Raw genomic sequence first — 14,970 nt, 5'->3', positions numbered from 1 at the left:
GTTTTTATTGTTTTGTTGTAAACTGCCCAGAAACTTGCATTTTGGGTGGTATACAAATGTGCTAGCTAGCTAGCTAGCTAAATAAATAAATAACTTCTGCAGTCCTCAAATAAATAATCCTATAGTAATCATTGGCTATTGGCTATTAGCCAATGATTATGGGAGCTGTAGTCTAGTGACAGCTGGAGGGCCTCAGGCTGGCCAATCTTGGTCTAATATTTTTGAATACAGTAATGGAATACGAACAAAACAATCCTTGTTGCAATATTGCAAAGACAAGAGGACACCAACCTTTACGAAATATATTCAAATCCACGGTTGAAATAGTGTTGCTTCGTAATGGGATGCAATAGCTATTTTCAGTGTCTGAGGCAGTACGGGACATGTTACAGACCTCCACAGGGGAGCGGTCTGAAGGAAGATGAGGTTTTGGTGGCCGAGGTGGAGGAACATCAGGAATAGTCTCTAGTTTCGAACTCTGAGCCAATGAGCCTTCTGGAAAAGTTCGTGGAATCTGGTAAGTACTTCCAGGTGTTGGGGGAATGTCATAACTAATGGAGAAATGCCTCATTTGTGCTTCAAGAGAAGATGTTGCAGATGGGGTACTGAAAACATGCTGCTCTCCATCTGTATCAGTCCCAGAAGGAGATGCCTTCGGTAAAACATCTTGCGAATAACTCCTTGGCAGATTATAAAGGCTGCCATCTACAGACACTGAGGCTGCTCGTGGTGGAGGAGAGTCATACAGGCTTTGCTGTTGAAAAAATCCATTCACAGCATGCTTGTTCAGCGATTGTACAGATGTTTTATGGGAAGGCACATTATCATTGCAGTCTGTTTCAGAAGAGGCAGTTTTTGCTGAATCAGGCTGTGACCTAAATGAGATTAAAAAATGAATTTATTGGCATGCCCCAATTACTATGGAGAGAAATACATTGCCCCAAAAAAAAGAAAGAAAGAAAGAAAGGCAGCCAAAATAGCAGATCCCAACAGTTGCCTGTAACAGTTGTGGTTGTATTACTGTCATGCAACTATAGCTTATAAAATGGACATGGGAAAGAGGTTTCTTCTGTGTTAAATAGCATGAGCACTATGGAGGCTAGAAGTGGAGTTTCCTTCTCATTCTGGGATCCAAAACAGCAACTAATGATGTGCTTTGTTTCCACACTGTAGCATTAAGGTCTCAGCTTTCAACCTGTCTTGTAACTTTATAGCAGGGAGGGTCCTGGAAGAGCAGCTGGAGAAGTGGAAGGCAGAAATCAGCCAAATGGAAGGTAGAGTACGTGTCCACTCTATGAATTAGTATTTGCAGTGCTGATTAATAGTCAAAATCCAAGTTAACTCCTTTTGCTAATGAATGACTGAAGATAATTTGGAATGTGATGCCTGTGTCTTAAATTAACAAAATAACATTTCAAAAATCCTTGTTTTCACAAAGAACACGCCAAATAATTGGTCACACTTTATTATTACCAGATCAGAGACTCAGGCATTTCTGCTGTGAAAGAAATGGGATTGCCATTAATCCAATTTGTTTAAACAGTACTTTAACATTATTTTATGATGGTATGGAAAAGGAAATCCTATTAACATGAAATCCTATTAATATTAATTGGGATTCTCTCCAAATTGCTCTCCTTGCAACACTTTGCTACATGAGGTACCAATCTAAAATTGTGTAACTGACCATCTGAAGGTGGGGGGGGGAACACCTCCATGTACTAGACAGAGAGAATGTGTTTATTTTCTAAACTATGCCAGTTTCCCCTTATGAATAGCATGGTACCTTGACAATTTACAGGTGCAATGGTTTCACAACTGTTGGATCTTTTTTGGGAGAAGCAATACAGAAGGAAAAGTGGCCTATATGATATATAGGTCAGACACTATTCTTCAGTGATATTAATATCTAAAATTTTCTTTGATTCCTTCTAAAGCACAAGGTGCACCCACAAAAATAACTATCTCCAGGTCTTGAGTGACCATCTTCTGTGTGCATTTAGAGACTTCAAGCAGTATTTCTTTGCATTGCCTATTACAATTATTCACAGCACAACATGCAACACACTCACAAACAGAAATCATTTCAAGCAAGTAACAATTATGTGGTTAATTTCTAACACAGATCCCACACAATTCTCATTACACTCACTGCAATTGAACCTTTTTACTTTCAAAATCCTCCAGTAGTAAGTATTCCTCCCCTTCTTCCGAGATAACGTAAGAGCTAGTTTACGAATATGTGACAAAAATGAAGAAAGATCAGCAATGCAAACTATTGGTCTGCAAAAAACAACGTGTTTGAACAGAAAACTCAGCCTGTCTTTTTAAAATCAGTTATTAAAATGTTATTTTAAACAGTATATGCATGTTAGATTAACTAATCAGTTGGAACTTTCATAGAGCATCAGAATCTTGTCCATGATATGCCAAACATATGGGCCACAACCCAGAGAGAGTTAAATGAGCATAAGCCCATTGAAACGAATGGATTGATGCACACAGCTGTTTGTAGGGCTGTGGTCATGTTTGTTTTAAATAATATAGAAATAATTTTTAATGGTTATAAATTTAGGATGGCTTTCAACAGTTAGATGACAACAGTAAGTCCAGAACTGATGAATACCACATTCCATTCAAGTCTGAGGTGAAGGGCAGGGGAAAGAGAACCCCCAAAAGATCCACCGAGAGCTTCTGTAATGAATACTTCTCGAGCTGAAGGCCTTCCATAATAATAACCATCTTTGAATTTTCTTCCTAAAAATACTTCGGGGGAGGGGGGTTAAATATTTACCTTGTTGGTTCAGGCTTCTTGCTCTGACAGTTAATTAATAACAGGTAATCTTGAGGATCGTCTTGACTAGAAGCAGATTCTAATGGTGGGATGTTAATTAGCTGGTATGGAGGAGGTAGGGATGGTTCTGTTTGTATCGATGGTAGGGAAGTGTTGACAGCTGAAGGCAATTCAGCAGGTACCTGTATAGAACTACCAGGTGGCTTCACAGCATCTACAAACACAGAAGCATATAGTCAACTTATTATTACAATTAACCTCTTTAAATCACTGGATGGTATGAAACACGAAGCATGCTGCATATTTTCTATGTTATTAATATTTTTAATTCATATCCTTTTCCATCCCAACTTTAAAAATGCAGAATTATATTCAAAATTATAGGGGTGTTTGATATCTTAGGCAATGCCTTATTTAACATTTCTTGGTGGTGGTGTGGATTGATTTAAATCAAGGTGATTTAAATCAAAGATTTGAATCATTATTAAAATTACCAAGAGAAACACTTTATTTAAATCAAGTTTCGCACTGATACGTCGCCACATATTTCTTAAACAATGGTGCAAATCTGATAACGTGTTGATTTACAGCTTAATAGAACATTGCCTATAGAAGGGTATATTTCATGTAATTTTTTTCATAACTTGCTTTTTACTAATTTAGTAAATGATACAAAATACTTCTTTTTTAATGTAATGGATTCAGTTACTCACTACTTATGTCAAGCTGCCCTGCATCCCTTTGTTGTACAGCTTACATTTGATAGGTTTCCCTTTTTTAACCAGGGAAGGAAGTTCTTCAAAATATTCCCAGATAGGATCTCTCTTACACCTAGAAGCCATGACAGTTTTTCTGCAGCAAGGTATGGGAGAACACAGAAAGCCATATACTGAATACCTTCCATTTCTCTTTCCACTGTTACTTTCTACTCTGTCTCCTTGTCTTAACTCCTCTGCTTTGGTCCACCCCCCACCTACCTCCAAATCCTACTATACAGCCTGTCTCTGAACATGTGACTTTAGCCAGTTTAGGAACAGAAACAGAAAGCCCAGAAATTTTGGTAGTTACTGAGCAGACTAGAGCCATTTTCTGAGATGAAGCTGAAATCAATGTCCATGTTTGATTGGTAGGTAACTCAATATGTGAGAACCATTAATTTGTTTTAATAAACTGTAAGTGTAGCATGTTTGTGATGAGATTAAATCATAATCTAAGCATGCTATTGCTTAAATGAGAAATTTATTTTTATTGTTTCAAAGTAAATAAAATACTAAAAAGGCCAGGTTAAATAACAACTCCTATTTACTTACTTACTTAAAGCATCTTCTTTTATTTACACTGCTTGATGTTATGGCTGCTGCTTCACTGTGGCTAGATCCTGTGCTGCAGCAATTCCATCTAAATATGGTAATCATATGGGATGCAGAGATGTAATGGAAAGTTCCTACTGTGCTGACCACTGGTGAGGCAATTCCATGTCTGAAAGGCTGTGTAGGAAGTTAGTGCTTTCTGCACAAGCATCGAGAAGGTCTGGCTAGAACCTGAGTAGGGATGTTCTGAAACGTGATTCGGACATCCGAATCGTGGGCACATCCATTTAAAAATGAGGGCTTACACATCCCCTTTAAAGTGGAGGAGAGCTGGTTCATACTTGTTTCTATTCTGATGGCCACCATTGCCATAATCCCAGCACTTTTCCCAGCTATGCACGCATGCCAGGGCGCGATACTGGCATACACATGGTTGCAGGGGAGTGCCAGGATTCCAGCAACGGCAGCCATCAGAGAGCCCAGCCTGCTCTCTTCCACTTTAAAAGGGCTGTGAAAGCCCCCCCCCGCCTCCTCCAATGGCCTCATTTTTAAAGGGATGTGCCTGCAATTTAGGATGCCCAAATCACATTTTGGCACATCCCTAAACCCGAGTTCTTGATGTGTTTACTTTCCACCAGCAGTGAGTTTGAACCCTGGCAGAATATTCATTCATTCAGTCCACCAGCTATACGATGAAGTGGTGCAGTTCCAGAAACCTTTTCTGAAAGACTGGCCAGGAAAGACTTTAAGAAAAAAATGGCTTCCAACTATTTGTAAGTATCAACTACTCCAACAAAAATGTAGCACTGTTGCTTGCTGATGTCCCAGCTTATAGGCCTGTCTCAGATACCACCACTTTCGCTTAGCTTATTACCTTATCCACATATAAAAGTTGTGACCAAGTATGGACTCTGAAAGCTCAATCACATCCCTTCAATAGCTTAACAGGCTTTAAAAATGCTATCACAAATATGGAAGTGTGCAAACCGGTTTGTACGCCCTTTTATGGACCTCCGAACCAATTCAAAAGTCCAGCAGCTCGGCCAATCTGAAGGTGGGGGAGATAGCTTTAAGGACCAGGAAGGGTGGTTAAACACCACCACCCCGCCACCACATTTCTCCCTGTTGGGGCTATGTTAAAAATGGTCCCACAGGGCAGCAGCATACCTACTTGCTGCCCTGTTGCACATTGGACTGGACCCCTGGAAGTGCCCTGAGTGCATGCACACATTGCGCTCACGCGCATGCACCAGATACTTCCAGGGGTACTTCCGGTCCAACGTGTACCGGGGCAGCAAGGAGGTACGCTGCCACTTCACTAGACCATTTTTTAACACAGCGCCAGTGGGGGAAACGGGGTGGGGCGGGGTGTATGTGTGAGAGCACCCTCCCCAGTCCTTAAAGCTATCCCCCCACCACTTCAAACTGGCAGTTGCCAGTTCTGTGCACATCCCTAATCACAGACAGGGACAACACACAACCAAAGTTTCAGATAATGAAGCTGTAAAAGGTGAACTGAAATCATGTTTAAGATTTTAAAATCATATTTTAAAATCATGATTAAAGTAAGATATGAGATGTAAATTTTGGGCAGTATAAAATATGTTAAATAAAAATAAATTAAATAAAATAATGAGAAAAAATTAATTACAGATTAAACAAACATGACTTAAAATGATATCTTCAGGTTAATAAACATAAATTATTCTTTTTATTACTTAATCTGAAGTATATCATTAAGTTTGATGATATGTTTCCTTAAAACATCTGAGTTTTCAGATGCTTTAAAAAACAGAATATAAGGTGCTTTTAAGAACCACCTTAATTCTATATCAAGTGTTAGGGATACAAATCTGCACATACCAAAGCATTTCAAAAGCTCTTCCTGTTACCACAGTGCAGACACTACAGCTGCTTGCAAACAGCTAAAAACTGGGGGGCGGGGTGGTGGTAGCAGTCCAATCAACACCTGGCTTGTTATGCTACTCAATTTCCTTTACTCAACTAGGATAAGCAACTATTTTAAAACTGAATTAGCCTTAAAATGACATTAGTGGCCCTATTTGACAAAGAGATTTATGTAAATCTTGCAGGACTAGGGTCTGCTTGTAGAGCAGAGTAATCCAGTGCAATCCCAATCCATCTTGTGGTAGAGATTGCAACAAATGTCTTGGGTCAATAGTTATGCCTAGTATATTTTGTGCATGATTACTGAGGCTTAAAGTATCATGAACTCTGAGCCTGACCCTGTAATATCTTGGTCTGACACATAGGACCTCATCCTTGCAGGATGAGGCGGGGATCAAGGGACCTTTGACACCAGGGTTCCTTGTACCTGCTGATCTCCTTGAAACTCCCCAGTCCTGGACCTCTGTTTCACCTTCTGAGTCAGAGGCACCACAGACTCTGCCAGCAGCTATCTAGCTTTCGCACAGCCAGCACCTAAAAAACAGGCCACAGGACTTTTAAAATCTGAGACATTCCAGGTTTGGGTGGAACTGAATTTCTGGCGGCTCCTCTTAAGGCTTCGCTTTGTCTTTGCATCTTGCTGAAACAATTTTGTTGTGGGCATATTCGGGTTCCCTGAGGACTTTTTCTAGTCCCCGTGTGGGCTTGTTCCAGTTCCCTGCTCTTTCAGATTCCTAGCTTCTGACCTCCTGCTCATTGTGACCTTGCCTGCTTCTGATCAATTGATTGTCACCTGATCTCCTGCCTGATGTGACTTCAACCTTGCTTATTCCTGACCCTTTGCCTGCTGTGCTCTGCTTGCCCCAGTGGTGTGCTTCCTGAATCTCAATCTCTGGATGGATCTTTCTCCTGACACACCTGCCCTGTCCAGGCCAGACATTAAGACTATTTCTTGTTTCTCATGTGACAACCAGTAGTTCTAAAAGCAGGAAAACATAGTAACTCTGAAGAGAACATTTTCCTATAGGAAACATTCATTCATTTTCCTCTGTTTCATCATCACCAACAACTTTTTAATGTCTATGTAACACCCCTACTTTACACTGCTTTTCTCCACCATTCAACTTCAACCAATGTTGGATGCCTGAAGATACATAAAGAATCAAATGGAAAACTGCCCTGAAGTGTGTAATGTCTTCCTATGGCCATAGGTTTCTTATGTATACTCATTTTGTGGATCACCTTGCTAATCCTTTTCTACTTGGTTCTGGGTGTAAAAATAACTAGGACACTAGCTTGCGGCAACAGACTAAGAATATGCTTAACCACAAGAATACTGTGGACACTCACAAGACCAACACAGAATCCCTGACAAACTCCACCCACAGTTCTGGAGGAAACCCAGAGGGGTTGTATATATTCTTAAATAGACAGTATCCATATACCTACCACAAAGGGGACTTGGGGAAGTAGTGTGGCAACAGTTATGCCAGTTGGGTTCATCTATGTCTTGAAGTGTGTCTACAACGGAAGGATGACTGAGAGAGCAAGGAAGAGTGACAGCCAGAGAGCAAGGCAAGATGCTGGGCAGAGTGAGAGTGTCAGTTGAGAAGACAGTTGGAGGAGGTATTAAAGGAGGCTGGCAACAAAGAAAGCTGATACAAGAATAATGCTGGTTATAGTATAGTTTGTTAGAATCATTTCTTCACCTGAATGTCCGCTCCTGGAGTCACATATTCCGAATAAATCCTTTATTCATTTAAATGCGATACATGTTCTGGTCTAAGAGTAATCTGAGCATAATGTATCGCATCCCGCATTCTTGCCTTGATACTGCTCAGGCAGGTACATTACAGGAGAGTCCTGCAGATCTCTTAACTCAGTAGGAGGTGTCAGCTAGCTATTTTGGGGGAATCTAAACCCAAATGGCCAGGATGGGGTATTAGATATGGCTTAATCCCCCCCACCCCGTTTTTGTGGGGAGGGGAAATTGGTGTTCAGTCCTAACTCTTTTTCAAACCCTTTACCCCTCAGAAACACAAAGCTGTGAAATGGCTGGTGAGAAAACAAAAAAAGCTTCACACATCTTTCCCCCAATAGCAGAAGGTGTTGTGACTGTCATGTTGTATTCCTCATGCTGCGAAATTTTCCGCTCTTTTTGTTCAAGCACTCCTCCTCCCTCTCTGCCACAGCAGAGGTGGATTTTATCTATGGGCAGCGCTCACCTTAAATTTCTCAGTCAGCCATGTTGTCTTTGCCTCCATTTTATGTGCCTGCTGCCTCCTTCTATTGTTCTCTGATGCTCTTGCCTGCAGCCTGATGCTGCTTTAAAAGTTGTGAGGTGGGCAACGGAAGCAAAGGACAAATGAAAGCCCCAGATCTTTTACAATATTAATATTAGTAAGGTAGGAGCCAATAAGCATGCTCACTTTTGTTTTTGCAAAGTGGGTGGTCCTAGGACCATCCTATATACCAATCAAAGAGGGACAAGGCTGATTGACTCCTTGAGTAGCCAGAGTGCCCAGAAGGTGGAGAAGTCTTTTTTTTTTTTTTTAAAGCTACTCAGAAGAATCCAATCAACATTTTGGCTAGAGAGCAGGCAGGCAGGCTGGCTGGCTGTTGGTTAGTCTGATCTTTTGCTGACCTCTTTGTTTGGAAGGGAGGAATGCAACCTCTGCTTTCTCTCCCTTGCTCTCTGATCTGATCTGTATGCAAAGTATTCTGTCCCATTCCCAAAATGACATGCCATAAAACTGTTTCACACAGCGGCCCACCAGGCTTCCAGCGGCATCTGGTGGGCCGCTGTGTGAAACAGGATGCTGGACTAGATGGGCCTTGGGCCTGATCCAGCAGGGCTGTTCTTATGTTCTTAAAACATTGGAAGGAACAGCAAACTGTAAGACTGGACTAATTAGATTAGAAATTCGCATAAGAAGCAAGGAAGTTCTTATAGGGCATATGCATGGATTTCTGAGTCTAACCTGCTTTTCAAATAATTGCAGAAGTGGCTATAGAGAAGGAATGGATTCTGTTGTAAGGGAAATAATTTTAAAAATCCACTTTTTTTTTTTTACTTTTGCTATGCATAGAACTAACCAAGTTTTTATCTGGATCATTGTGGCCATTTGTAACATTAATATGTCCACTGGGGGTTATGGTTCATTGGGCAAGGATTAAGGAAGTGATCTCTATTAGGAAAAAAAATGTTGCTTGCTAGGATGGACAGCCAGACTAAGTGATTGGCACCCAAGGCAGGCAGAGGGTGGCACCCAGCTGTTCAGCAGGCATGTGTCCCCATACATCTTTGCTTTCCATAGTGTCCTCTAAGTTACAGAAGATGGTTCATAGCTGCAGCAAGCATCACTGAAAAACCTGTGATTTTTACCCTTTTTAATGATGTATGCATTTTTGAAATAGGCACGCAGAACTGCTCTTGTAAGTTCAAGAATGCATTTGTTCTCCACTTTTGTAGCTGGTATCTGCTTTAAAGGTAAAGTGTGCCATCAAATCGATGTTGACTCCTGGCAACCACAGAGGCCTGTGGTTGTCTTTGGTAGAATACAGAAGGGGTTTACCATTGCCATCTCCCACACAGTATGAGATAATGCCTTTCAGCATCTTCCTATATTGCTGCTACCCAATATAGGTGTTTCCCATAGTCTGGAAACATGCCAGTGGGGATTCAAACCGGCAACCTCTGGCTTGCTAGCCAAGTCATTTCCCTGCTGAGCCATTAGGTGGCTACGGTCTCTGCTTATATAGATTTATTTACTATGTATATGTATAGCCTGTGCTTTTTCCAAGAAGCCCAGAGTAGTGCACATGGATACATTTGTCCTCCCAACAGCCCCGTGAGGATATTATGCTGAGAGATAAGTTACTGTTCCAGAGTCACCCAGTGAGTTTCATGGCTGAATGGAGATTTGAACTTGGATTTCTGCAGTCTAGTCCAGCACACTAGCCACTGTACCCCTCTGGCTCAGAATTCTTTCTCCTTCTCTGTCTTCTTCTTCTTGTTATTTATTAGTAGTAGTATTCCTTTTTGAAATAAACAGACAGACAGAGCTGCCCTGGCGACTTCAGAATGAATTTACTCTCCACAGAAGCAACCTTTCGTGGATGGTCTGTGCTTTACTTGTGGCTTATACAGTGGCTGTGCGCGCATGCTTGTGTTTTGATCATGCCGTGTTAGATCTACACACTACTGTAGTCCTGTTAAACACTATAAAGCAACTGATATTTCCCATACTTCTCTGCTGATGAGCAATTGAGATTTGTGTGCATGTGTGTATTTTGATCCCACTTGTTAGCTACAAATCTATACTTTGCTAGTTATTGCTAAGGCACCCGGCTAGTCCTGGCTCCACCTTTGCAGCTGCCCACAATTGGCCCCACCTCTCACTACCTGCCTAGTCCCCACCCCATCCTAGGAACTACCAGCCACCACTGTGCCACAGAGTTCCATTAGTAGCAGAGATCACATTTTGAAATGCCTCTTGATGTAAAAAAACTGCAGTGGAGGTTCTATTTCAGCATAGACTACTAAGTTAGTACGTTTCTTAAAGCCCTGATCAAGTCTTATCTTAAGATATCTACATTCACACAAAACTATTAAAAGATGGGAAAACAAACTATCTATTAAGCAAATGTCACCTTAAATTATTCAAGCCTGTAAATCCAAATAAATAATGCTCCACCCACAAGATCTGAAGGCAAATCTTTCTTCAAAAATGTACTAAAACTAGGATTTTAAAAATCCTAAAGAATTCAAGACAGAATTTTCCTTAATATATCTGCATGTTGACCCCAAACAATCAAACCCTCAAGTACTGTTCATTTCTCTTTCATCTGATTAAGTAATACAGAAATCTTCCTGTACTCCATTCATTCATAAAACTGTTCAGGGTTTCTAGAAGATTGAGATGCAAATGAAACTATAAAAGCTTACCATCTTCAGTAGGGTTGAACCCACAGATGTCACAAATACATCGAACCCACTTATTCATGTCCTCTTCACTGTCAGCAACTAAGTAGAAGACTCTGTCTATTGTGTTGATGTCAAAAATATAGCTGTTTTCAAATTCTTTTTTGTTAAATGTCAATCCAGCATCTACTTGTTGACACAAGTTCAAGTCAATGATACGAATTGGTTTCTTAGCATGGTCATTTTTGTAGTATTCCAGTACGTCTGGATCCCCAGTCAGTCGACCGCTGCGGAGCACAAACCATCTCCTCTTCCATGCCTACAGAAAGGAAGGCAGAAAAGATTCAGGTAGTCCACATTTTATACTAGTCTGTTATTCTAGAATGAAGTACTTCAAATATCAATATCTAAAATATCAATCACCTCACTGAGCTCATATACAGAGATAGTACAAAGGCATAAGAGAGCAAAGAAAGCATACTGATGCAATAAGTGGCCTACTGGTAGCTATGTGGAAGAGTCAATTCGAGTAATTGTCTCTTCCACCTTCTAGAGAAAAATTCACATTAAAAAGAGTTACAGCTCTCATTTTGATGCTAGCAGATTGAAATCTCCTCTTGCAAGGAAATCCGTCACTATGCTCAAGGCAGAGATGGTAACTTGGTCCAGCCTGCTTTAAAAGTCTTTGAAGCAGTATCTTCAAAGATCCTGAAAAGTTGTTTTGATGTACATTGATCAAAATGTGAGATAGAGACTTCCAGAAGAACCAGTGGTAATTTTATTGAATTATTCAGATGGGGTGGTGCAAACATGATTTTGTAGTAGTCTTCAATCTTTCAACAGCAAAAATGTCAATTGTTAACTACTGGGGGAGGAAGCAAATTCGATTTGTTTTATAGGATCCAAGACATTGCTTTAATGTCTAAGGTGACAAATTATAGCCAAATCTGAGATGGTAGAATAGTTCAAAACACATTTAAACAGAGCTTGTCTTTATTCTCAGCCTTTTGGAATATTTGTTCCTATGCACTACTTTCTTTAATTTAAACTGCAATGAATTGCACTTAGATTGATTTTAATGGCTGAATTATTATAAAAACGGAAACAAAATTGCATAGAACTACAAAGTACTTTAGAGTTCACTTTTTATATATGTAAAACTTAACTATTTGAAGCACATATTCTAGCACAACTTGCATTTGTGCAATCTACAAAAGATATAGACAAAACACTGCTTTAACTTACAATTGTATTGATTTTTCAGAAAACCATGTTTGCAAGCAGAAAAGGGATATTAATAACTATAACAACAATAACAAACCCAGCCAGCACCCCTCTCCACCCAAGGGCTTATGAGTATGATGTAATGTAACTCCCTGTACATTAACAAAACAACTTCACTTTTATCATATACTAGTGGGCCCGGGCACAGAGCTCGGCCCGGGCCCATCACCGCCGCCCACGGCTCCGGCCGGGCCCGCCGCCGCCTTGCCCGGCTTCCCCCGCTGCCGCCTCCAGCCAGGCCCGCCACTTCCTCCGGCTTCCCCCGGGCTCTGGCTTCCCCCGGGCCCGCCTCCTCCTCCGGCTTCCCCTGCTGCCTCCTCCCGGCCAGGCCTGCCGCCTCCTCCGGCCGGGCCTGCCGCGGCTCCGGCCGGGCCCGCCGCCTGCCCAGGCCCGGCGCCGCCTCGCCCAGCTTCCCCCGCTGCCTCCTCGCCTCACCTTGCCCAGCCAGGCCCGGCGCCTCGGCTCCTTGGCCTGTCCCTGTCACTGCCAGGCCAGGCCCACCAGCGGCCATGGCCGCCGCCGCCGTTCTCCTGGGTGTGCCACCAGGACCAATCAGGCGCCCCCGCAGCCCAGCCAATCAGCTGGGCTGCCGGGACGTATTTTTCCTGGGCACACCCAGGAAAATTATAACATTGCACTTCTCAAGTTCAAACTGTTCTTGGTGGTTGCTGTTTTTTAAAAAAGAATCCTTTACCAAGCTATATCAACAGGATATGTTTGGAAGGATCTAGGTATTAGGGAGGAGATTGAATTCAAAAGCTATTTGACCTCATGTTTTTCTAACAAATGCAGGTCTTCACAGTCACAGCACTTATGGGCAGATATGCCAAAATGAATCTGCACCAAAGGTACTGATGTCATTTTGCCTTTGAATTGGAGGATTCACCTCACTGTCCATTCAAAGGCAGTTTATGAGGCCCAATACAGGAAACATTCTTATCTTCGCGTGAAAACAGGGAATCTCTCTCGAGGGTACCCATGGCTAATCCCGTGCATGGCAGCTCTCGCGAGCATTCGTGAGCAGAAGCACCTGAATGGGCAGTGGGGATCCATAAGCAGATAAGGAGGAGGAGCCTGTGATGGTTAAGGTAAGTTGGAATGCAACTGTTACTGGTCGGAAAATGTTCTTGATTGTAGAGGATATATATATATATATATATATATATATATATATATATATATATATATATAACAAGATAATGGGCAGGGGTCTGTGAAGAGAGGGGTCTTGAGGGAGGAAAGAGCCCCTTCAAGAGAAGGAGGCTGCCACTGTGTGAATTAGATGAGGAAACAAGATGAACAAGATCTGTTAGAAGGAAGGGAGAAAGAGAGAAGAAGGGAGTAGAAGAAAGATGGTGGGAAGAGTGAGTGGAGGAGAGAGAAAGAGAGAGAGAAAAGGGAGGGGAAGAGAGAAAGTGGGAAGGGTGAGGGATGGGCCTGAGCCTGTCGGCGGCCTGAGGGGAACAAATGGCTATGGCGGCAGCAAGGAGGAGCCCAGTCAACCACTGCTGCAGTTTGGGGCTACCAAGGCCATTGGCGAAGGTAGGCAAGGGATGGGCCCAGGCCTGTCAATGGCCTGAGGGGAATGAGCGGCCATGGTGGTGGTAGCAGCAAGGAAGGGCCCAGTCAACTGCTGCTGCTGCTATTTCTGTGGGGAGAAGCAGGGCTCAGGAGGGTGGGGAGGTGTCTGGGGATAGGGCTTGCAGCTTGGCTAATAGGCGCCAGCAACGCTGTAGCTGTGACCAAGAGGGGGATGGAGTAAAGGGATGGAGAATTGGCCAAGAGGAGTGAGGGAGATGGAAGCAATGGGATGGAGGAGGAGGAGCAGGAGTGCAGCTCGGGTGAGGGTGGAGAGATCTCTGAGGTGAGGGGAGCTGTGGCAGCGGGTGAGGAGAGTAATCAAGTACTAGTGTGCAGATGCTCTGTGTGGATTAAGCTAGTAAAATTTTAAGTGTTGTAGAAACTGTTCCATAATGCATTTTCAGAACGTGTTCAAACCCCTTCCACCACAAGTGATATTCAACTTCACAATGGCCTAGTTTAGAATATGAATTTGGAGCACTTATAAAGTATTACAGCATTTCAAATCAGGCCACTTTCTCCTTGCTAGGGTTGTAATCCGAGTGAGAACAGAATGTGTCCCTCCTCCTCCCATTTTCGCTGACCTGCTGCCACAACAACAGAGCGGCAGGTCTCTTTCTTTTCCTCCCCTTCTCCCTCCACCCCAGGCTACTTGAAATGCTTCTACAGCAACGTTCTTGGTATTCCAAGTACCAGGGTGGAAGAGAAGATTTAAGAATATCTCCCTTCTTCATGTCAATGCATTCACCACCAGATAAAGTAACTGGGAGATAATTTAGACCCTGATAGTTGTACTCTTGATTATACCAGGGGATGATAGTATAACTGGGCTTGGAATTAACTAAGCTATTTCCTAGGGTTTTGTTTTGTTTTGTTGAGAAAATAGTTGAGTTTGCTGAGCTTAATTCTGAATCATAATGCGCTGGGGATCTCCAGTCATAATCTACATAATCTACTTATATGGTCAGATCTAGCTTTACCCTTTAATTTCAAAACAAATGGATTAACTAGAACAGTAGTGAACTGATCCTATGATTAGCTTTCTACTGCAAGGCAAAACTAACTTTGTGACTAATAGATTGGCCCTATTTTAATTAGCCATACAGAAAATAAGGTTCAAGTTCTTCACATTATTTTCAGTGTGAACTTGAATGTTAAATGTCCAGAAG

At 42.1% G+C, this 14,970-nt stretch overlaps 1 protein-coding gene and 1 long non-coding RNA gene across 4 annotated transcripts in view; one reads left to right on the top strand and one right to left on the bottom strand.

Moving 5' to 3' along the window:
* Nucleotides 1-14,970, bottom strand: part of GAB1 (GRB2 associated binding protein 1) — a 149,779-nt gene that overhangs the window by 42,331 nt on the left and 92,478 nt on the right. For all 3 annotated transcript variants that reach the window (XM_053253191.1, XM_053253192.1, XM_053253194.1), the window contains exons 2-4: nucleotides 10,961-11,255; nucleotides 2,795-3,008; nucleotides 292-875 (exon numbers count right to left, since the gene is read on the bottom strand). In XM_053253191.1, coding sequence (XP_053109166.1) covers nucleotides 292-875; nucleotides 2,795-3,008; nucleotides 10,961-11,255 — 1,093 coding nt within the window. The remainder of the gene's footprint in view (nucleotides 1-291; nucleotides 876-2,794; nucleotides 3,009-10,960; nucleotides 11,256-14,970) is intronic.
* LOC128326420 (uncharacterized) lies at nucleotides 821-4,836 on the top strand. The gene is made up of 3 exons (XR_008308037.1): nucleotides 821-1,274; nucleotides 3,580-3,656; nucleotides 4,743-4,836. It is a non-coding gene; the product is annotated as an uncharacterized LOC128326420 (long non-coding RNA).

The sequence above is a fragment of the Hemicordylus capensis genome, chromosome 5 (assembly GCF_027244095.1).
Source record: "Hemicordylus capensis ecotype Gifberg chromosome 5, rHemCap1.1.pri, whole genome shotgun sequence".
NCBI lineage: Eukaryota > Metazoa > Chordata > Lepidosauria > Squamata > Cordylidae > Hemicordylus > Hemicordylus capensis.
The sequence above is the reverse complement of the archived record's forward strand: the minus strand, read 5'-3'. Positions and strand labels throughout refer to the sequence as shown.